Source organism: Oryza sativa, chromosome 1, assembly GCF_034140825.1.
Source record: "Oryza sativa Japonica Group chromosome 1, ASM3414082v1".
NCBI classification, from domain to species: Eukaryota; Viridiplantae; Streptophyta; class Magnoliopsida; order Poales; family Poaceae; genus Oryza; species Oryza sativa.
The window spans coordinates 37,632,740-37,646,940 of NC_089035.1; the positions used below are offsets into that span (position 1 = coordinate 37,632,740).

Consider the following 14,201-nt stretch of genomic DNA (forward strand, 5'->3'; position numbering starts at 1 on the left):
TTCTTGTATAGGCGCAATCTTGATCTGATAATGGCAGATCATGAACACGCGCCATGCACAAGTAGTTAGGCGAACATATAGCATGTAGTTTAGAAATGCAAATCGTGCAATCTTACAGGACCCCGAAGCTTTCTAGTGCAACTGGAGGACAGCGATTTGAGATTACAGGATCGCAAGAAAAGGCTCAAGATATCCGCTGGTCCCTGGTAAGAAGCTCATAAGGCGTAGCTCAATTGATGCAGGTAGCCAGGTACTTAGCCCACCCAACGCATCATATAGCATCTACTTTTCAGCTCAACAGATCTGAACACACCTGGAACCAATAATGAACGGTATCTCGCAAAGCCTCTTGTTTCCTCGTCCAAAGACCAAAGTGAGTTGAAACAGTTCACTGATTGCTGAAGCCAATGTACGCGACTGTTACAAGGCATTGTTAACATCAGCAGTTAAAATCCCAACGAATAACATCAGTTCGGTACATCATGTACTTGAATGAGAGGAACAGTGAAACTTTTGCTGGGGGGCAACACATCCACCGAAAAATAGCATGTTTACTGGCTTCGATCAGAACAAGATGCAAATGTCCATCCAGGATTGGATCATCAGCTTAACCAAAACCTTGGCATTCCAGAGTCACGTTCAGCTGCAGCACTGTTGTTAGGTAGCCTCTGTATTCTACTTGAGAACTCATTAGCCTATGAAAAATGGACAAAGGGTCAATTACAGACTTTGCAAAAAAAGACTGAAAACTAATTCCACCAAATAATCACTATGCAAAACATGTGGCATTGATACACCAAATATCACTTAAAGGAAGAAAAAAACAATTGGGATCAAGTTTCTCTGGTTTTGCACTTTTGCTCAAAGCAAAGGTAAGATTCACCAAACCATGCGAAAAGTAGAGCATAGGTAAAAAAAAACAAGATTCAACAGGACAGTATATAAAAGCAGAAGGATATGCTTTCATTATTTGGTCAAAGGCAAGATTCTATGTAACAGTGCAATAAAAGGGGATCAAGTTCCTAAGCCGAAAGGATTCTACTAAAGCCTAGCATAAAATCTGGAAATATCATTCTGCGTCAAATCAATATTATTGCTTGCAGCCTAGCACAGTAGCACAAATACCCTCACAAACTGTGAGGCTGTAAGCCTGCGATAAGTAACTAAAGCCACCTCAAAAATATGAGCATAAAGTGGTATACTTGAGTTACCAACCTTCTCATCGATCCACATTAAAGAACGCAGTTGATTATCCAGTATCCGGACAGCAACATCAAATGGTGTCATACTATCAGCAGTCTCAAACTCAGCACCCTGGATTGGAGGAGGCTGATGTCTAAGACACAAGTCATCACTAGACAAGTACTGCAACCAGAATACTTACCTGAGTAGCATTCAATGTCTGAATGATGGACTTCACTTGTTCTGTCATATGTTGCAATTCATTCTCCACAGTTTCAGATTGCTCAAACCTTGGCATTGCAAAATTATTCTGTTAAGCTGATGATGTATATTATGATATAATAAAACATTAACATAATCATTTGTCCTCACAAACAAAAAAAAACAGCTTTGTCAGCCAATTTGGCAATTCCTCAAAAAAAGAAAAACCAAGCTAAGCAACTGAGTGGGGCAGAATAGATTATGCACATATTTCGAGTAATAACACCACTATTGAGACAGGCCACTCAGGAAACAAAGAATATCGTATGTTATTCGATTCAGGAATATTTTTAAGCAATGCACAGCATTTACTTAGCTTAAGCTGCATTTATTTTAGATCATGTGCAGATTATTCATGCCACGTTTCCAAAAGGAACTTCTCCAAAAACTGTCGCCTTCAGAATTGCTTAAATGCCTAGGCTGTGTTCGTTTGTTATCTTTCCCAACTCACCTCCCTCGTTTTCCGCATGCACTCTTTTCAAACTGCTAAACGGTGCGTTTTTTGCAAAAAAAAATTATATACGGAAGTTGCTTTAAAAAATCATATTAATCCATTTTTCAAAAATAAAAATAGCTAATACTTAATTAATCATGTGCTAATGAGTTACACCATTTTGCGTGCACAGGAGATTAGTTCCCAACTGCAACAAACGAATTCAGCCCTAGACAACTTGTTCTAAGCCATTTGTTATCTTTACAATATATAATATTTAAATTCATCCCGATAAGCAATCATCCATAATCTGTCCAATCAAACATTTCAATGCATCCTAAATCGTTTTAAAGCAATTGTCTTAATTTTTGTTCCCGAAGTGTGGTGCACTATTTATTTGCATTACTGTTACTAAATACAAACAGATGGAAGTAGCTGAATCCAAATGGTGACTAACATTGTATCTCTTGCAGAAGCAGCCTCATCTTCACGAAGCAACAGCCGTTCATCCTGGAATACCCGCTCTGCTTCCTCCTCCATGCTCTGCAGAGCCTTGTCAACCTGCAATTATATAACGAGTTGTTCACTAGCCAGTACCTGGTGGTTAATATCGGAATAGTCACAGTTTAGCCAAGTACCAAATTATGGAACACCAAAATTTTGATTGATAGTTCAGTTTGTAGCAATGAAGTTCAAACAGCATATGCGATTAATTTTTTTCCCACTTAAAGAGGTCAGACCAAAGCATCATAGTATGGAACTATGGAAGCAAACAACAAACATATTACTACAGGCTACAGCAGAACTTTTAAATGGCAACTGCAATCATCACTGGGTAAACAACCAAAACATAACTCTGTTAGCACTGCAACAAATTATTCTCGAAGAAATTTCTTTGCACATTAAACCATAGTCAGAATTTAGTCTTAAGCAAAAACAAAAAAGCATCACATGTCATGTACAAGGTTTACATTGCCCCCAAAAGGCCATACGGACAGAAATTTAAAAAAACTCAACCAGTGGGGGAATGACTGCCCCCATGGGCCACAGCTTTTCATTAAGAAGAAACCTCAATTCGTGGATTTCCCATACTACCAGAATTTCAAATAAGAGTTTTGATGAATTTAGCATGTGATGGTCACATCAAATCTATGAAACCGTGAACATTGAACCATAGGGAACAATCCTGATTGTTAAGGTGTTAAAGCTAGATGAGGTAACATATCACTGCCTCAACACCAAATTATGCGAGGCATAAGGCAAAGCGATGACACATAAAGTGGCTGCACAGCCTGGTTATGGGAGAAAATGGGAAAGAAATTAACAAGCGAAAGAGAAAATAAAAGGAAAAAAAAACCATTGGACCAAAAGACGGCATTGAGACATGTGCGCTCCCAGCTATGAGAAGAGCACTAGGCCACTGACAAGATCAATATGCACTCTTCTGCTGGCCACCTTGGCAAGGGAGCCTGACATCTTTGCCTACCGGTCGTGGAGCTTCAATGCATCCGCTTGTCTAGCTGTCCACCACTGCCACTGCCAGAAATGATACAGTGGCAGCGATCTAGAGCTAGTCTGATGGCACTGGTGCAAGTTCTGCGACACTAAGCTGGAGGGAGCAAGGAAGAGATGGACCTGAACTATCAACACTCAACTGTCCTTGAACATCTTACCATTTCACCCTTTCTTTCTCCTGCGAGGCAAGGCAGAGCGACAACACCTCTGCACATCTTGCCACTTTAGTAGCCCCCTTAAGATCATCTTACCATCCAGAGGGAGGATAATCACGATGCCATGGAAAAAAAATTCCTCCATACCAATAACCCAGCTTATGAGAGACGATTATAAAATATAAGAATTGTAATGTATTCTAGATGACATAAAACTTAGAAAAGGCATTCCATATTAATGCATTCTAAAATGCAGCTTGGCAGTTGAAAGCTTGTCATCCTTAAAAAAAAAATCAGTCAACCTATCTTCATTAACCATATTGTGCGCAATTGTGTAAAAAAGGAGATGACAGCCGAAATATGATGCATCCCTGGCAGCATAGCATATAAATAATGAGCTTACAGGAAAGCAATTCACTAGTCAATATTATGATGTCATCCATGGGGATCAGCAAATGAAAGAGCAAACAAGCATGCAACAAAAACAAAAGTCATAACTAGAGTATGCAGAAGACATGAAATATATGCATCCATACCCACCTCTTTCTGGTGAGTTTCTATTAACTCAAGTTGCCTCTCCAAGCTTGTTTGTGTTTCAACAACTTTAGCCACCTCAGCCTGCAAGGGACATAAAATTTATTTTAAATCACAGCAAATGATCTAATTATATAAAGTTCTTTTGAGTAATATAAACATGTATGCATGCTAACACACATCTATCCAGAAAAGCACCAGCTCAAGAGGTGATAATGGTGGGAAGACAACATCAGCACTAACTTAATTAGTACTAAACGAAGAAATTCATGAAATGAACATATCTTCTCGCATTAATCTAATGTGAACGATAGGCAGCTGAGAGGGAGATCATCATAGCTATCAATATTTACCAAGAGCATCCTAGAAAAAACTATAGGAGATATCACATGTGAAGTATTTGAATCAAGTTAGGGGAGCTGAAACAAGTTATTTGGATCAGAGGTAGCATTGCACATGTATTTCGCAAAGGCAGAATATTGGCATAGTTTTTACATCTTCAATCACAGTCTGACTAGTGATAGGGCATTGATATACACATTTCCCTGCTTTACATTCGACTGATAAAGCTCACCAGTGAACAGCAAGGAAAAAGCAGTTCGTTCACTTTCAGACTTCCTAGTTTTTCATTTTCCTAATTTCTCATTCCATCAATAATCAAAACTAAATTACATAAAATATATGCAAAAGGGTGAGGATAAATAAAAAAAATCATGTACACTTTTAAAAGCAACAATACATCGGCTTTACATGAATAAGTCAAATCAACATGCATTGCGCAAGACAATCATCTACTAGATAATCAAATAATTATTCATGTTTCATGTTCAATTTAAAACTACTGCTAAGAATGAAACCTCCAAGTCTTTGTAAGTTTGCATTACCAGTGATAAATTCTAGAGTCCATAGGGTAAGCATGGCTATTCAAATCCAACCAGGCTTCCTTCTACCCTGCTTTCAACTAATTGTAATCATTTTTCATAAATATTGTCTTTATGCAAATGACTTTGCAAAACCAAATCAGCAATAAAGAAGTAAATATATAACCATCAAATCTTCTGATATTGATCTAGCTGCAAAAGTTCATATGAACAGAACTAGAAAAGAAGAGCTGTAAAATGTAAAAATAAGAACATACCTCAAGCCTTATAAGAACAGTCCTGTTCTGCAGAATTCTCCTGTCCCATTCAGATATTGCAGTGGCATGCTTCCGGAACTTCGCAGTGCGATCTTGAAGTTCATTATTCCAGTCCCTAATAATCTACAATATAGATAAGTTCGTCGGTAAAATATTACTGTGTTGCTCAAGGTAATTAACAAGACAATGCAAAGTCAAACTAGAAAGTAAGTGTTGCAGTAGAAAACAACACCTTATAACCGCAAAGAATAGGTGCAGTACCTGCTCAACATTTTTCCCAACAATTTCTGATGGTAGCTTAGGTGCCTGTGATGCTACTGGAGTGATAGCAGTAGTTGTAGGACTGCACCAAAAGAACAGGGAGGCCATGAACAAGGTCAATATCTTGTAGCCCAGACCCTTTAATAAGTATGCTAGAGATAAATCGACGGGATTTGTACAAACCCAGTGCTGCTAGCTTGAACAGCTGAGGAAGTTGCCTGACTAGTGCTTGTGATGGTGGTTGAAGTACTTGCAGCTACAGTAGAAACACCTGTTGAAAATACCCGCTTAACATAAATCTGGACATCATCAAAATAGACTGAAAAGTGATAATCAAAATAGACTGAAAAGTGATCACCTCAAGATTTAGGAAACAGATTGCAAGGTAATGATTATAGTCAAAACAGTGCGTTACAACAACAATTTCCTGTATTGCATAGGAAAGGCAAATGCACAATGATCGGGTCCTCAAATGATGATACAAATAAGTTATTTGCGATGTTATGAGCTAAATGGTTACTTGCATGAGGGTGACATTTAATTGTTCACTGCCGGTAAATCAAGGTATGTAAATGGTATGGTCAAATTAGACTGAAAATAAAACAATAGTTTTAACAAGAACATGAGCACTCACCGAATGACAATATTGACTGTGTCTGTGTTGATGGAGCTGAGGCAGAAGCTGGTGTAGTTCTCTGCTGGCTAAATAGTGTAGCAGTTGTTGTTGCTGAAGGAGCCGGCGTTGTCATGGCTGCAGATGTCGATGCACTTGTGACTGTTGTGGTAGTAGCTGTAGTAGCCGCAGCTGATGATGACGATGGTACTACTGTGAAACTGAAACCACCAGCAGAAGAAGCAGGTGCTGGCACTGAGAACAATGACCCTGATGTCGCGGGGGAAGCAGTAGCTGCTGACGGTGTGGATGCGCTCGTTGCAGAAGCAGAAGCAAATGCCGGTGCAGAAGCAGAAGATGAGCCAAACGGAAAGCTGAGAGAAGTGGCAGACGAGCTTGCTGCTGCACTGGTGTTAGAGAACAATGAGGGAGCAGGTGCTGCCGGCGAAGTGGCCAAGGAGAAGCCAGTAGATGGAGCAGACGCTGGCGTGGTGGGAGCAGCAGAGCTACTCTTCGTGAAGGAGAAGGCGGGAGCGGAAGATGCAGAAGAGAACAAGGCAGGGGCGGTGCTCGCGGTCGTGGTGGTTGCCGATGACGGTGTGAAGCCGAACGACGGAGCAGAGGCGGCGGTCGCTGGCGACGATGAGAAGCCAAAGGACGCCGTGGTCGTGGCCGTGGTCGCTGGGGACGAGGCGGTGGTGGTGCTGAAGAGTGGTGCAGAGGTAGTGGATCCAAACAGCGCCGAGCCGGTGCCTGCTCCAAACCCTAGAGCCGGAGAGGAAGCCGAAGTAGTGGTGGTACTCGATGCAGCGGCCCCGGTGTTCAACCCGAAGCCGAAAGACGGTGTCGAGGCAGCAGCGGTCGCGGCAGTGGTGGTGCCCGACGCAGCTGAGCCAAAGCCAAAGCCCGTGGCGGCGCCAGAGAAAAGGCTTGGCGCGGAAGCAGCGGACGCGGCGGCCCCGAACAGACCGGGTGCGGCGGCGGCGGCGGAGGTGGCGCCGAAAGGACTGGGTGCGGTAGCCGCGGAGGAAGCACCGCCGAATAAGCTCGGGGTGGTCGCCGGGGAGGAGGTGGCGCCGCCGAAGATGTTGGGGGTGGATGCCGCGGATGATGCGGCGCCGAATACGCTAGGGGTGGTCGCGGTGGCGGGGGTGGAGGACGCGCCGAAGATGGATGGGGCGGACGCGGCGGCGGCGGTGGATTGGCCGAACGAGAAGCCGGTGGATCCGAAGCCAAACGGAGATGGGGATGAGGAGGTGGCAGGGGCGGCGGCGGAGGCGGCGGGGGCGGACCCGAATAGGGAGGAGCCAAAAGTGGGAGCGGCGGCGGAGGAGGAGGAGGAGAAGAGGGAGGAGCCGAAGGCTGGGGCGGAGGCGGGGGCAGGGGAGGAGGCGGCGGCGGCGGCGGCGGCGGCGGCGGGCTGAGAGAAGGAGAAGGCTGATGGGGCGGTGCCGGTGGAGAAGGAGAATGGGGAGGAGCCGGTGGATCCCGACGCGGCGGAAGAGCCGAAAGAGAAGGAGGTCGCCATGGCTGCGCCGGCGTGAGCGCGGTGGCGGATTTGGGGGATCTTCTTTTGGCAGATTTTTTGCGTGGTTTTGCCGCGGGCTCGTCGGCCGCGCCGGCTTGAGAGGAAGGGGAAGGAGGGGTTTGGGGCTTGGTTCCTTCGTGGGTAACCGCTTTTTTGAAGTAGGGTTTAGGAGGGGGAAAGGGGATTTGGGAGGAAATGTTGGTTGTTCACTTGTTCTTGTGCCTTCCTGGTACGTATACCTAAGCATGATGTGTGTGTTATCCACCAAATTTGAACTAGAGAATGGTTCGTTCTCACTTATACGAACCTATCGTAGTAGGCAAAATTTGTTATAGGACACCCGAAAATCGTGTAATTGGTTGTGAGACACCATAAAATTTTGGTTTTGCCCATGGACACTATGAAATTTGTGAAATTGGCTGTGAGACACCAGAGGCAATATTTTATAGTTTCCGAGGCAAAAGAGGTCAAATATTTTTTAAAAAAGACCAATCTACCCCCTGCACCCAGCTGTCCATCTCCCTCCCCAACCCGATTTCCCAGTCTCGAACCCTAACCCTAGGCGACGGTGGGGCCGGCGGCGGTGGCGGCGCCGGCGGAGACAGTTTCGACACCGGCGAAGGTGTTGAGGACGGCAACGGGATCGAGATCACCTGCAGTTGCAATGGTGACTGCAACTTTAGCAGTCCTTGTGTGACCGTTAGATCAAAGAAAAACAGCTCAGATTTGACCAGAACACTGTAGCACGCACACATAGTCCTGTAGCGCACTGTAGCATGTACTGTAGCATTGGCACCTTGGTTGTGACGTGGCATAACTATCTGTCGTTGATCAGTTTGATCCGACGGTTGCGAATGGATGTGACTGCCTAACTTGCAGTCACCGTTGCAACTGCAGGTGATCTCGATCCACGGCGACGACGGCGGCCGCTGGAGCTGTGATGATGACGCAGTAAATCGATCCTTGTGGCAAACCCGACGAGTCCTGGCGGCAAGTGCACGGTGCGGCGGTTTCAAGCCGATAGCGGTGGACGGCGGAGCTCAGTTTCCAAATGGAGGACACGTTCTCTGCACAGCCGTCAGTTAATTAACTAATTAAGTTGTCCTTTGGTGACAAATATTTCCTGGTGCCATAGACCAATTAGCATCTGAGTGGATTATAACAGCAGGTGCATCGTCGCCGTGCAGGATTGAGGAGGAAGAAGCAGCCAAAGGCAATAATGGCGCAGGCGGAGAAGACGAGCGAGAGATTTTCTCTGTATGCGGAATCTCCTGCTCGCTTGATGTCAGGATCGCGCCAGGCAAGGCCCTATTCGCGTCTGTGCGCGGCGCGGCGCGGCGCGCACACGCCATGCCAGCATGCCATGGCATGCCAATTGCGTAGGGGTAGATTGGTCTTTTAGAAAATTATCTGACCTCTTTTATCTCAGAAATTATAAAATATTGCCTCCGGTGTCTCACAGCCAATTTCACAAACTTTTATAGTGTCCGTGGGCAAAGCCAAGATTTTGCAGTGTCTCACAGCCAATTACACGATTTTTGGGTGTCCTGTAGCAAATTTTGCCGTAGTAGTAAAAGTCAGGGCCGTCTCTAGAAATTTAGGGTCCCGGAGTGAAATGCAAAGTAGGGCCCTATAATTTAAAAATCATGTACAACATAAATAAAATATATTTTCACTTAATTATATAGATGCAATATGTGTTCTAATATTATGAATTTACTATATATATCATCTACTCAATCACTGTCTAATCTTACCCGTCTAAACCTCCGAGGTCGAGTTATCGAGGGTTGAGTCGACGATGAATAGCGGATGAGGAGGAGGACGGCATGAGCTAGCAGACGAGACAAGGTAGCAAGGCAAAGCCGTCGCCGCTGCCGCTCGGAGCGTTGGAATCGCAAGTAGCAAGTTGTATCGCTATCGCCGCCACCTCAATCGCCGTGAATGGAATTGGGATCGTCGTCTCGGTCTCTGAAATCGGCACGTAGAATTAGATCGCTCAGCAACCAACAACAGGACGAAATCAACGATCGCACAACATCCTCTTGATTTTGGGCAAGGCCTAGCATTGTTGATCTATCCATTGGGCTATTGCCTATTAGATGATGTTGTATTGCATTGCTATATTTAAAGTGGGCCTTCATGTTTATATGGGCCCCCTAAAAATGGGGGCCTTGTGCGGGTGCCTATTTGGCACATGGCCATCGATGGCCCTAGTAAAAGTTTCAAATGTTTGTTAATCTCTTTGCATATGCATTGAACTATCGTCATATGTTCCCTGCAAACCATTTGAAATATTTATGCGACAAAGTAAAAGTCTCAAATCATATTTGTGAAATCTCACATACTTAGGAAATACATATATTTTTCATTCATTACATCACTTTTTTTGTCCATCATCCATATTTAGTTGCATCCAGATCGTTCATCCGTAAAACACAAACACAATGCTACGATTGTTGGTAATAAAAAGGTGACCCAAATCGCAATGTACTTAAATTCAAAACATACCATCAAGGTTTGCGGATACATTTAGAAGGCAAAACTATATGTTGTCATATCAAACACACATAGAGTTTTTGCCTTTTTATTTTCACTTTTCTTGAGTGGCATATATCGAACCAGTAAAGAAAACATTGAAAACACAAAATCAGTAAGAAATTCTAAGGTGTGTCATTGATAGGAATCTAATTTATCAAGTTGCGATTAATGAAGTTACAATAAATACCATCTTATAAGACAATTTGTATAAGAATGTTATTGACGTGACGTTCCATCGATTTAACTTTGTTAGCTCATGTGGAGTGAACATTTTACCACTATATAACAATTAAGCTCCTTAACGTGAAAAGAACAATGATATCGCTGCAACAAATCACGCTCTAGCAAACATCTCCAAGCCCTTCACTCTTATAAATCCGTTGTCGCTGGAAAGATAAAAACCACAACCATCAAAAGGAGATCACCGGTGAGAGTGCTAGCAAACTTTTTCATGGGTGGTGTGGCGGCGGTAGTAGCCAAGATAGGGGTCATGTCGGGAATCCTGTGCTGTCGCTTCACGCCACCGCCACCGCTTGAAATGCACGTTAATGTTGTTTTAGCCTATAACTATCTTCGTCCTCACCTAGAAGCGATGTGTTACTAGGCTTTCCTTACTTGCAACCGTCCTAACTATATTACGTACATGGTACCATCTATTTTTTAAAATAAATTGATATAATGATTTATTATAGACAGAAGAATGTGAAACTAAATATACATTAAGAGTACAACTTAAAATTATTTCTCTCCTCGTAGAAACGATTATCCGTCTATAAGAAAGTTAACGGGGAAATTCCGGTGATCAATGTCGAGATAACGTTCCATCTCAAAGAAAAAAAACTGAGAAAACCATAATACTATGGAAAAGTCTATACGTACTAACTTTTTCTTACTAAATTTTTACTAACACTGACATGCCATGCTATAAGTGTATCTAGATTTTTTTATAACTTTCATCTACTTGAATCAAACGGTTGAGATGATTGTTAGTATAAATTTAGTAAGAAAAATTTAGTACGTGTAGCGGTGCTCTAATCCTTTTACCGAGTAGCAACAGGCTAACAGATTCAGAGTAGGCAGTTGGATCTCAATCCCATCCCGTCCTCTAAAAATAAAACAAAATCGGGAACAGGAAACCCACGCACGAATCGATTCCCATCTAGGCATCTCTTCCCAGAGAGAAGAAAAAGAACTCTCCCGCAGCCGATCCCCAAATCCCCACGCATCTCATGGCGGCGAGCCTGTGGCGGGCGGTGATGGGCGCCGGCGCCTCGTCGGCGGACACCGACACCACGGGCGGGGTGGAGTTCTGGCGTTCGCCGGAGCGCGCGGGGTGGCTGACCAAGCAGGGGGAGTACATCAAGACGTGGCGGCGGCGGTGGTTCGTGCTCAAGCAAGGGAGGCTCTTCTGGTTCAAGGACTCGGGCGTCACGCGCGCGTCGGTGCCCCGCGGCGTCATCCCCGTCGCCACCTGCCTCACCGTCAAGGGCGCCGAGGACACGCTCAACCGGCAGTTCGCCTTCGAGCTCTCCACCCCGGCGGAGACCATGTACTTCATCGCCGACTCCGAGAAGGAGAAGGAGGAGTGGATCAACTCCATCGGCCGCTCCATCGTCCAGCACTCCCGCTCCGTCACCGACGCCGAGGTCGTCGACTACGACAGCGGCCGTCCTGCCGCCTCAGTCACCGCAGACGGCGACAAGTGATCGATTTCATCGATTGATTGGTGAGCAAAAGGACCTGTGGTTCCTGTAATACTGCAGCATATCCATGGTACTTACTTAGGTTTTGCGATTATGGTTCATGTTTCTTGATTTGCGAACGTAAGTGTGCATTTGTATATTACTGATGCTTATCGGGGAATAAATTTGGGAGTTTAGTGTATAGGATGCGCTCTGATACTATCCACCAGTTCACTCCATGTAACTTTCTTTAATAAGGTACGATTTGTTTGGTCAATTGGTCTGTGTTTAGTTGTCTAAATTCTTAGATCAAGTGTGTTGGTGAAACCGTAGCAAATCTTTCAAGGTTAGTCCTGACTAACTCTGCACTCTTGCCCGTAAATAGCCAACTGGCTTTGATCTATGGAATTATAATTCAATTGTATATCTTTATTCATGATCTTGGTTTGCTATAGCAACTGTATTTGATTGACAGTGGTGAACTTATACCAGTGCTTAGTGCTTATGCACAGTAAAAGCGGGCTACCTCACTTTTGCCTTCATCAGAAGATGCAATCCATTCCAGAATTCCTTTCCTGTGAAATAGATATATACTTTGTTGTTTAACAGATTCAAGGTGCAAGGAGTGATTTTCAAGTATAGCTGTATGATTATGTGCATAAAGCACCTAACTGATTATGAAAACAGTTGCAACCAGTGATGTTATAACTTACAGTATAGCTCTATTGGTCACAACTATTAAGTCAATCAAATACCTCCATCATATTGTCGAAACACCAAGGCTGTGGGTTTATGATAATGAATATTCTAAGCTATAGATATTATTTCTAATTGGCTGGCCTGATTCATAAGTCCCAACAACTGTTGGCCTTCATGGAATACATGATGAGCAATATTCAGTATAGACTTATGGAGCTAATCCGTTCATGGTTCATTTTGGTGACACTTGTTGATATCTTTGTAGTAAATATTGTTATTTCTCTTTCGTTTTATCATGACATGTGAGTGCTATCTGTTATGTTTGTTTAAAGGAATCATTCTTTGTATGCCTAGAAAGATGCTTCCTGTCACAGGTTGTATTATGTAACTTTTTCATTGTAACATGAAGTTAAAACTCTGATAAACTCATGCTGACATAAACTTGCCATCAGTTTATCATGCTGACATAAACTTGCCATCAGTTAGATGTGGTCTTTGGAGAAGAAACTTTGTACTTCCTCCGTTTCACAATGTAAGACTTTCTAGCATTGCCCACATTCATTTAGATGTTAATGAATCTAGACATATATATCTGTTTAGATTCATTAACATCTATATGTATGTGGGCAATGCTAGAAAGTCTTATATTGTGAAACGGAGGGAGTACTTTGAAATGGGTAAACGAACATAGTCTGAGATGCAAAATAAATATCTGAAACCAATCCTGGTTATGAATTATGAAGCCTATATGGGTAAATTTGTCAAGAACACATGTTTATATTCAAGTATTTTGTTGTTTTGAATAATTACTTTTTGTGTTGAAAATCCAAAATTCTATTAAGTTTCAGTAATATTTTTGTGTAGTAGATAAGTAGAAGCTTATTGCTTTATTTTACTCAACCTGTCAACATAATTTAAATCTCTAGTGTTCCTTTCTTAAGATGTCTGTCGTCTATAAAGTTAGTCTGTGCTTGCTGTTGTGTCATGTTTTTCAATTACACAACCATTATTACCTGCCACTTTGGGTTTAACTAAAAGGTAGCTTGTGGCAGATGTGGGAGGAGGCTAATCTCATGAGATTGTTGAACACTAGAACTTGATGTCGCCATTATCAACTCAAAAAATTATTTCCATGTCAGTTAAAAGCGTGTAGGGTAGAAAGATGTACTGTGAATGTTACACATGCATAATGTACTGAGCCTTGTGGGGTATATATAGATTACAAATGCAAGAGTGTAGGGTAGAGAGATGTACTGCGAATGTCACATATGCATAATGTACTGAGCCTTGTGGACGGTATATATAGAGTACAAATGCTTGGATCTCAAAGAATCATAGAGACAAAAATCAATCACATCCTACCATAACAACCGGATCATTTCCGTTCATATCCATATACTCTTAACATCGGTGATACATGGGCCGTTTAACACTGGTGCATAGTAATATACCTAACCTTTCGGTTTTGCTTGCAACTATAGTACATTTTTGTTTGTTTTGAGAAAGGTATCGTCTGATTCTCCTTCTATTGATTCTTTTCCGATCAAGATGTATGGATTCATATGTCTACATACCTAGATTTTGGTCATGAATTAACGGAAATGTGCGAGAGCTTTATTTGCCTTTGCCATTCTATGAGTCAGCTCATACCTAGATTTT

At 43.0% G+C, this 14,201-nt stretch overlaps 2 protein-coding genes across 2 annotated transcripts; one reads left to right on the forward strand and one right to left on the reverse strand.

Moving 5' to 3' along the window:
- Positions 1-326: 326 nt before the first annotated feature.
- LOC4324750 (nuclear pore complex protein NUP62) lies at positions 327-7,748 on the reverse strand. The gene is made up of 9 exons (XM_015758334.3): positions 6,114-7,748; positions 5,663-5,750; positions 5,480-5,561; positions 5,219-5,341; positions 4,087-4,164; positions 2,334-2,437; positions 1,385-1,472; positions 1,216-1,314; positions 327-695 (listed from the first exon to the last, which is right to left on the reverse strand). Exons 1-9 carry the CDS (start codon positions 7,618-7,620, stop codon positions 603-605), a joined length of 2,262 nt encoding a protein of 753 aa, XP_015613820.1. The 5' UTR covers positions 7,621-7,748; the 3' UTR covers positions 327-602.
- Positions 7,749-11,302: 3,554 nt separating this feature from the next.
- LOC4324751 (pleckstrin homology domain-containing protein 1) lies at positions 11,303-12,267 on the forward strand. The gene has a single exon (XM_015792760.3). The coding sequence runs from the start codon at positions 11,391-11,393 to the stop codon at positions 11,865-11,867; it is 477 nt and encodes a 158-aa protein (XP_015648246.1). The 5' UTR covers positions 11,303-11,390; the 3' UTR covers positions 11,868-12,267.
- Positions 12,268-14,201: the final 1,934 nt, after the last annotated feature.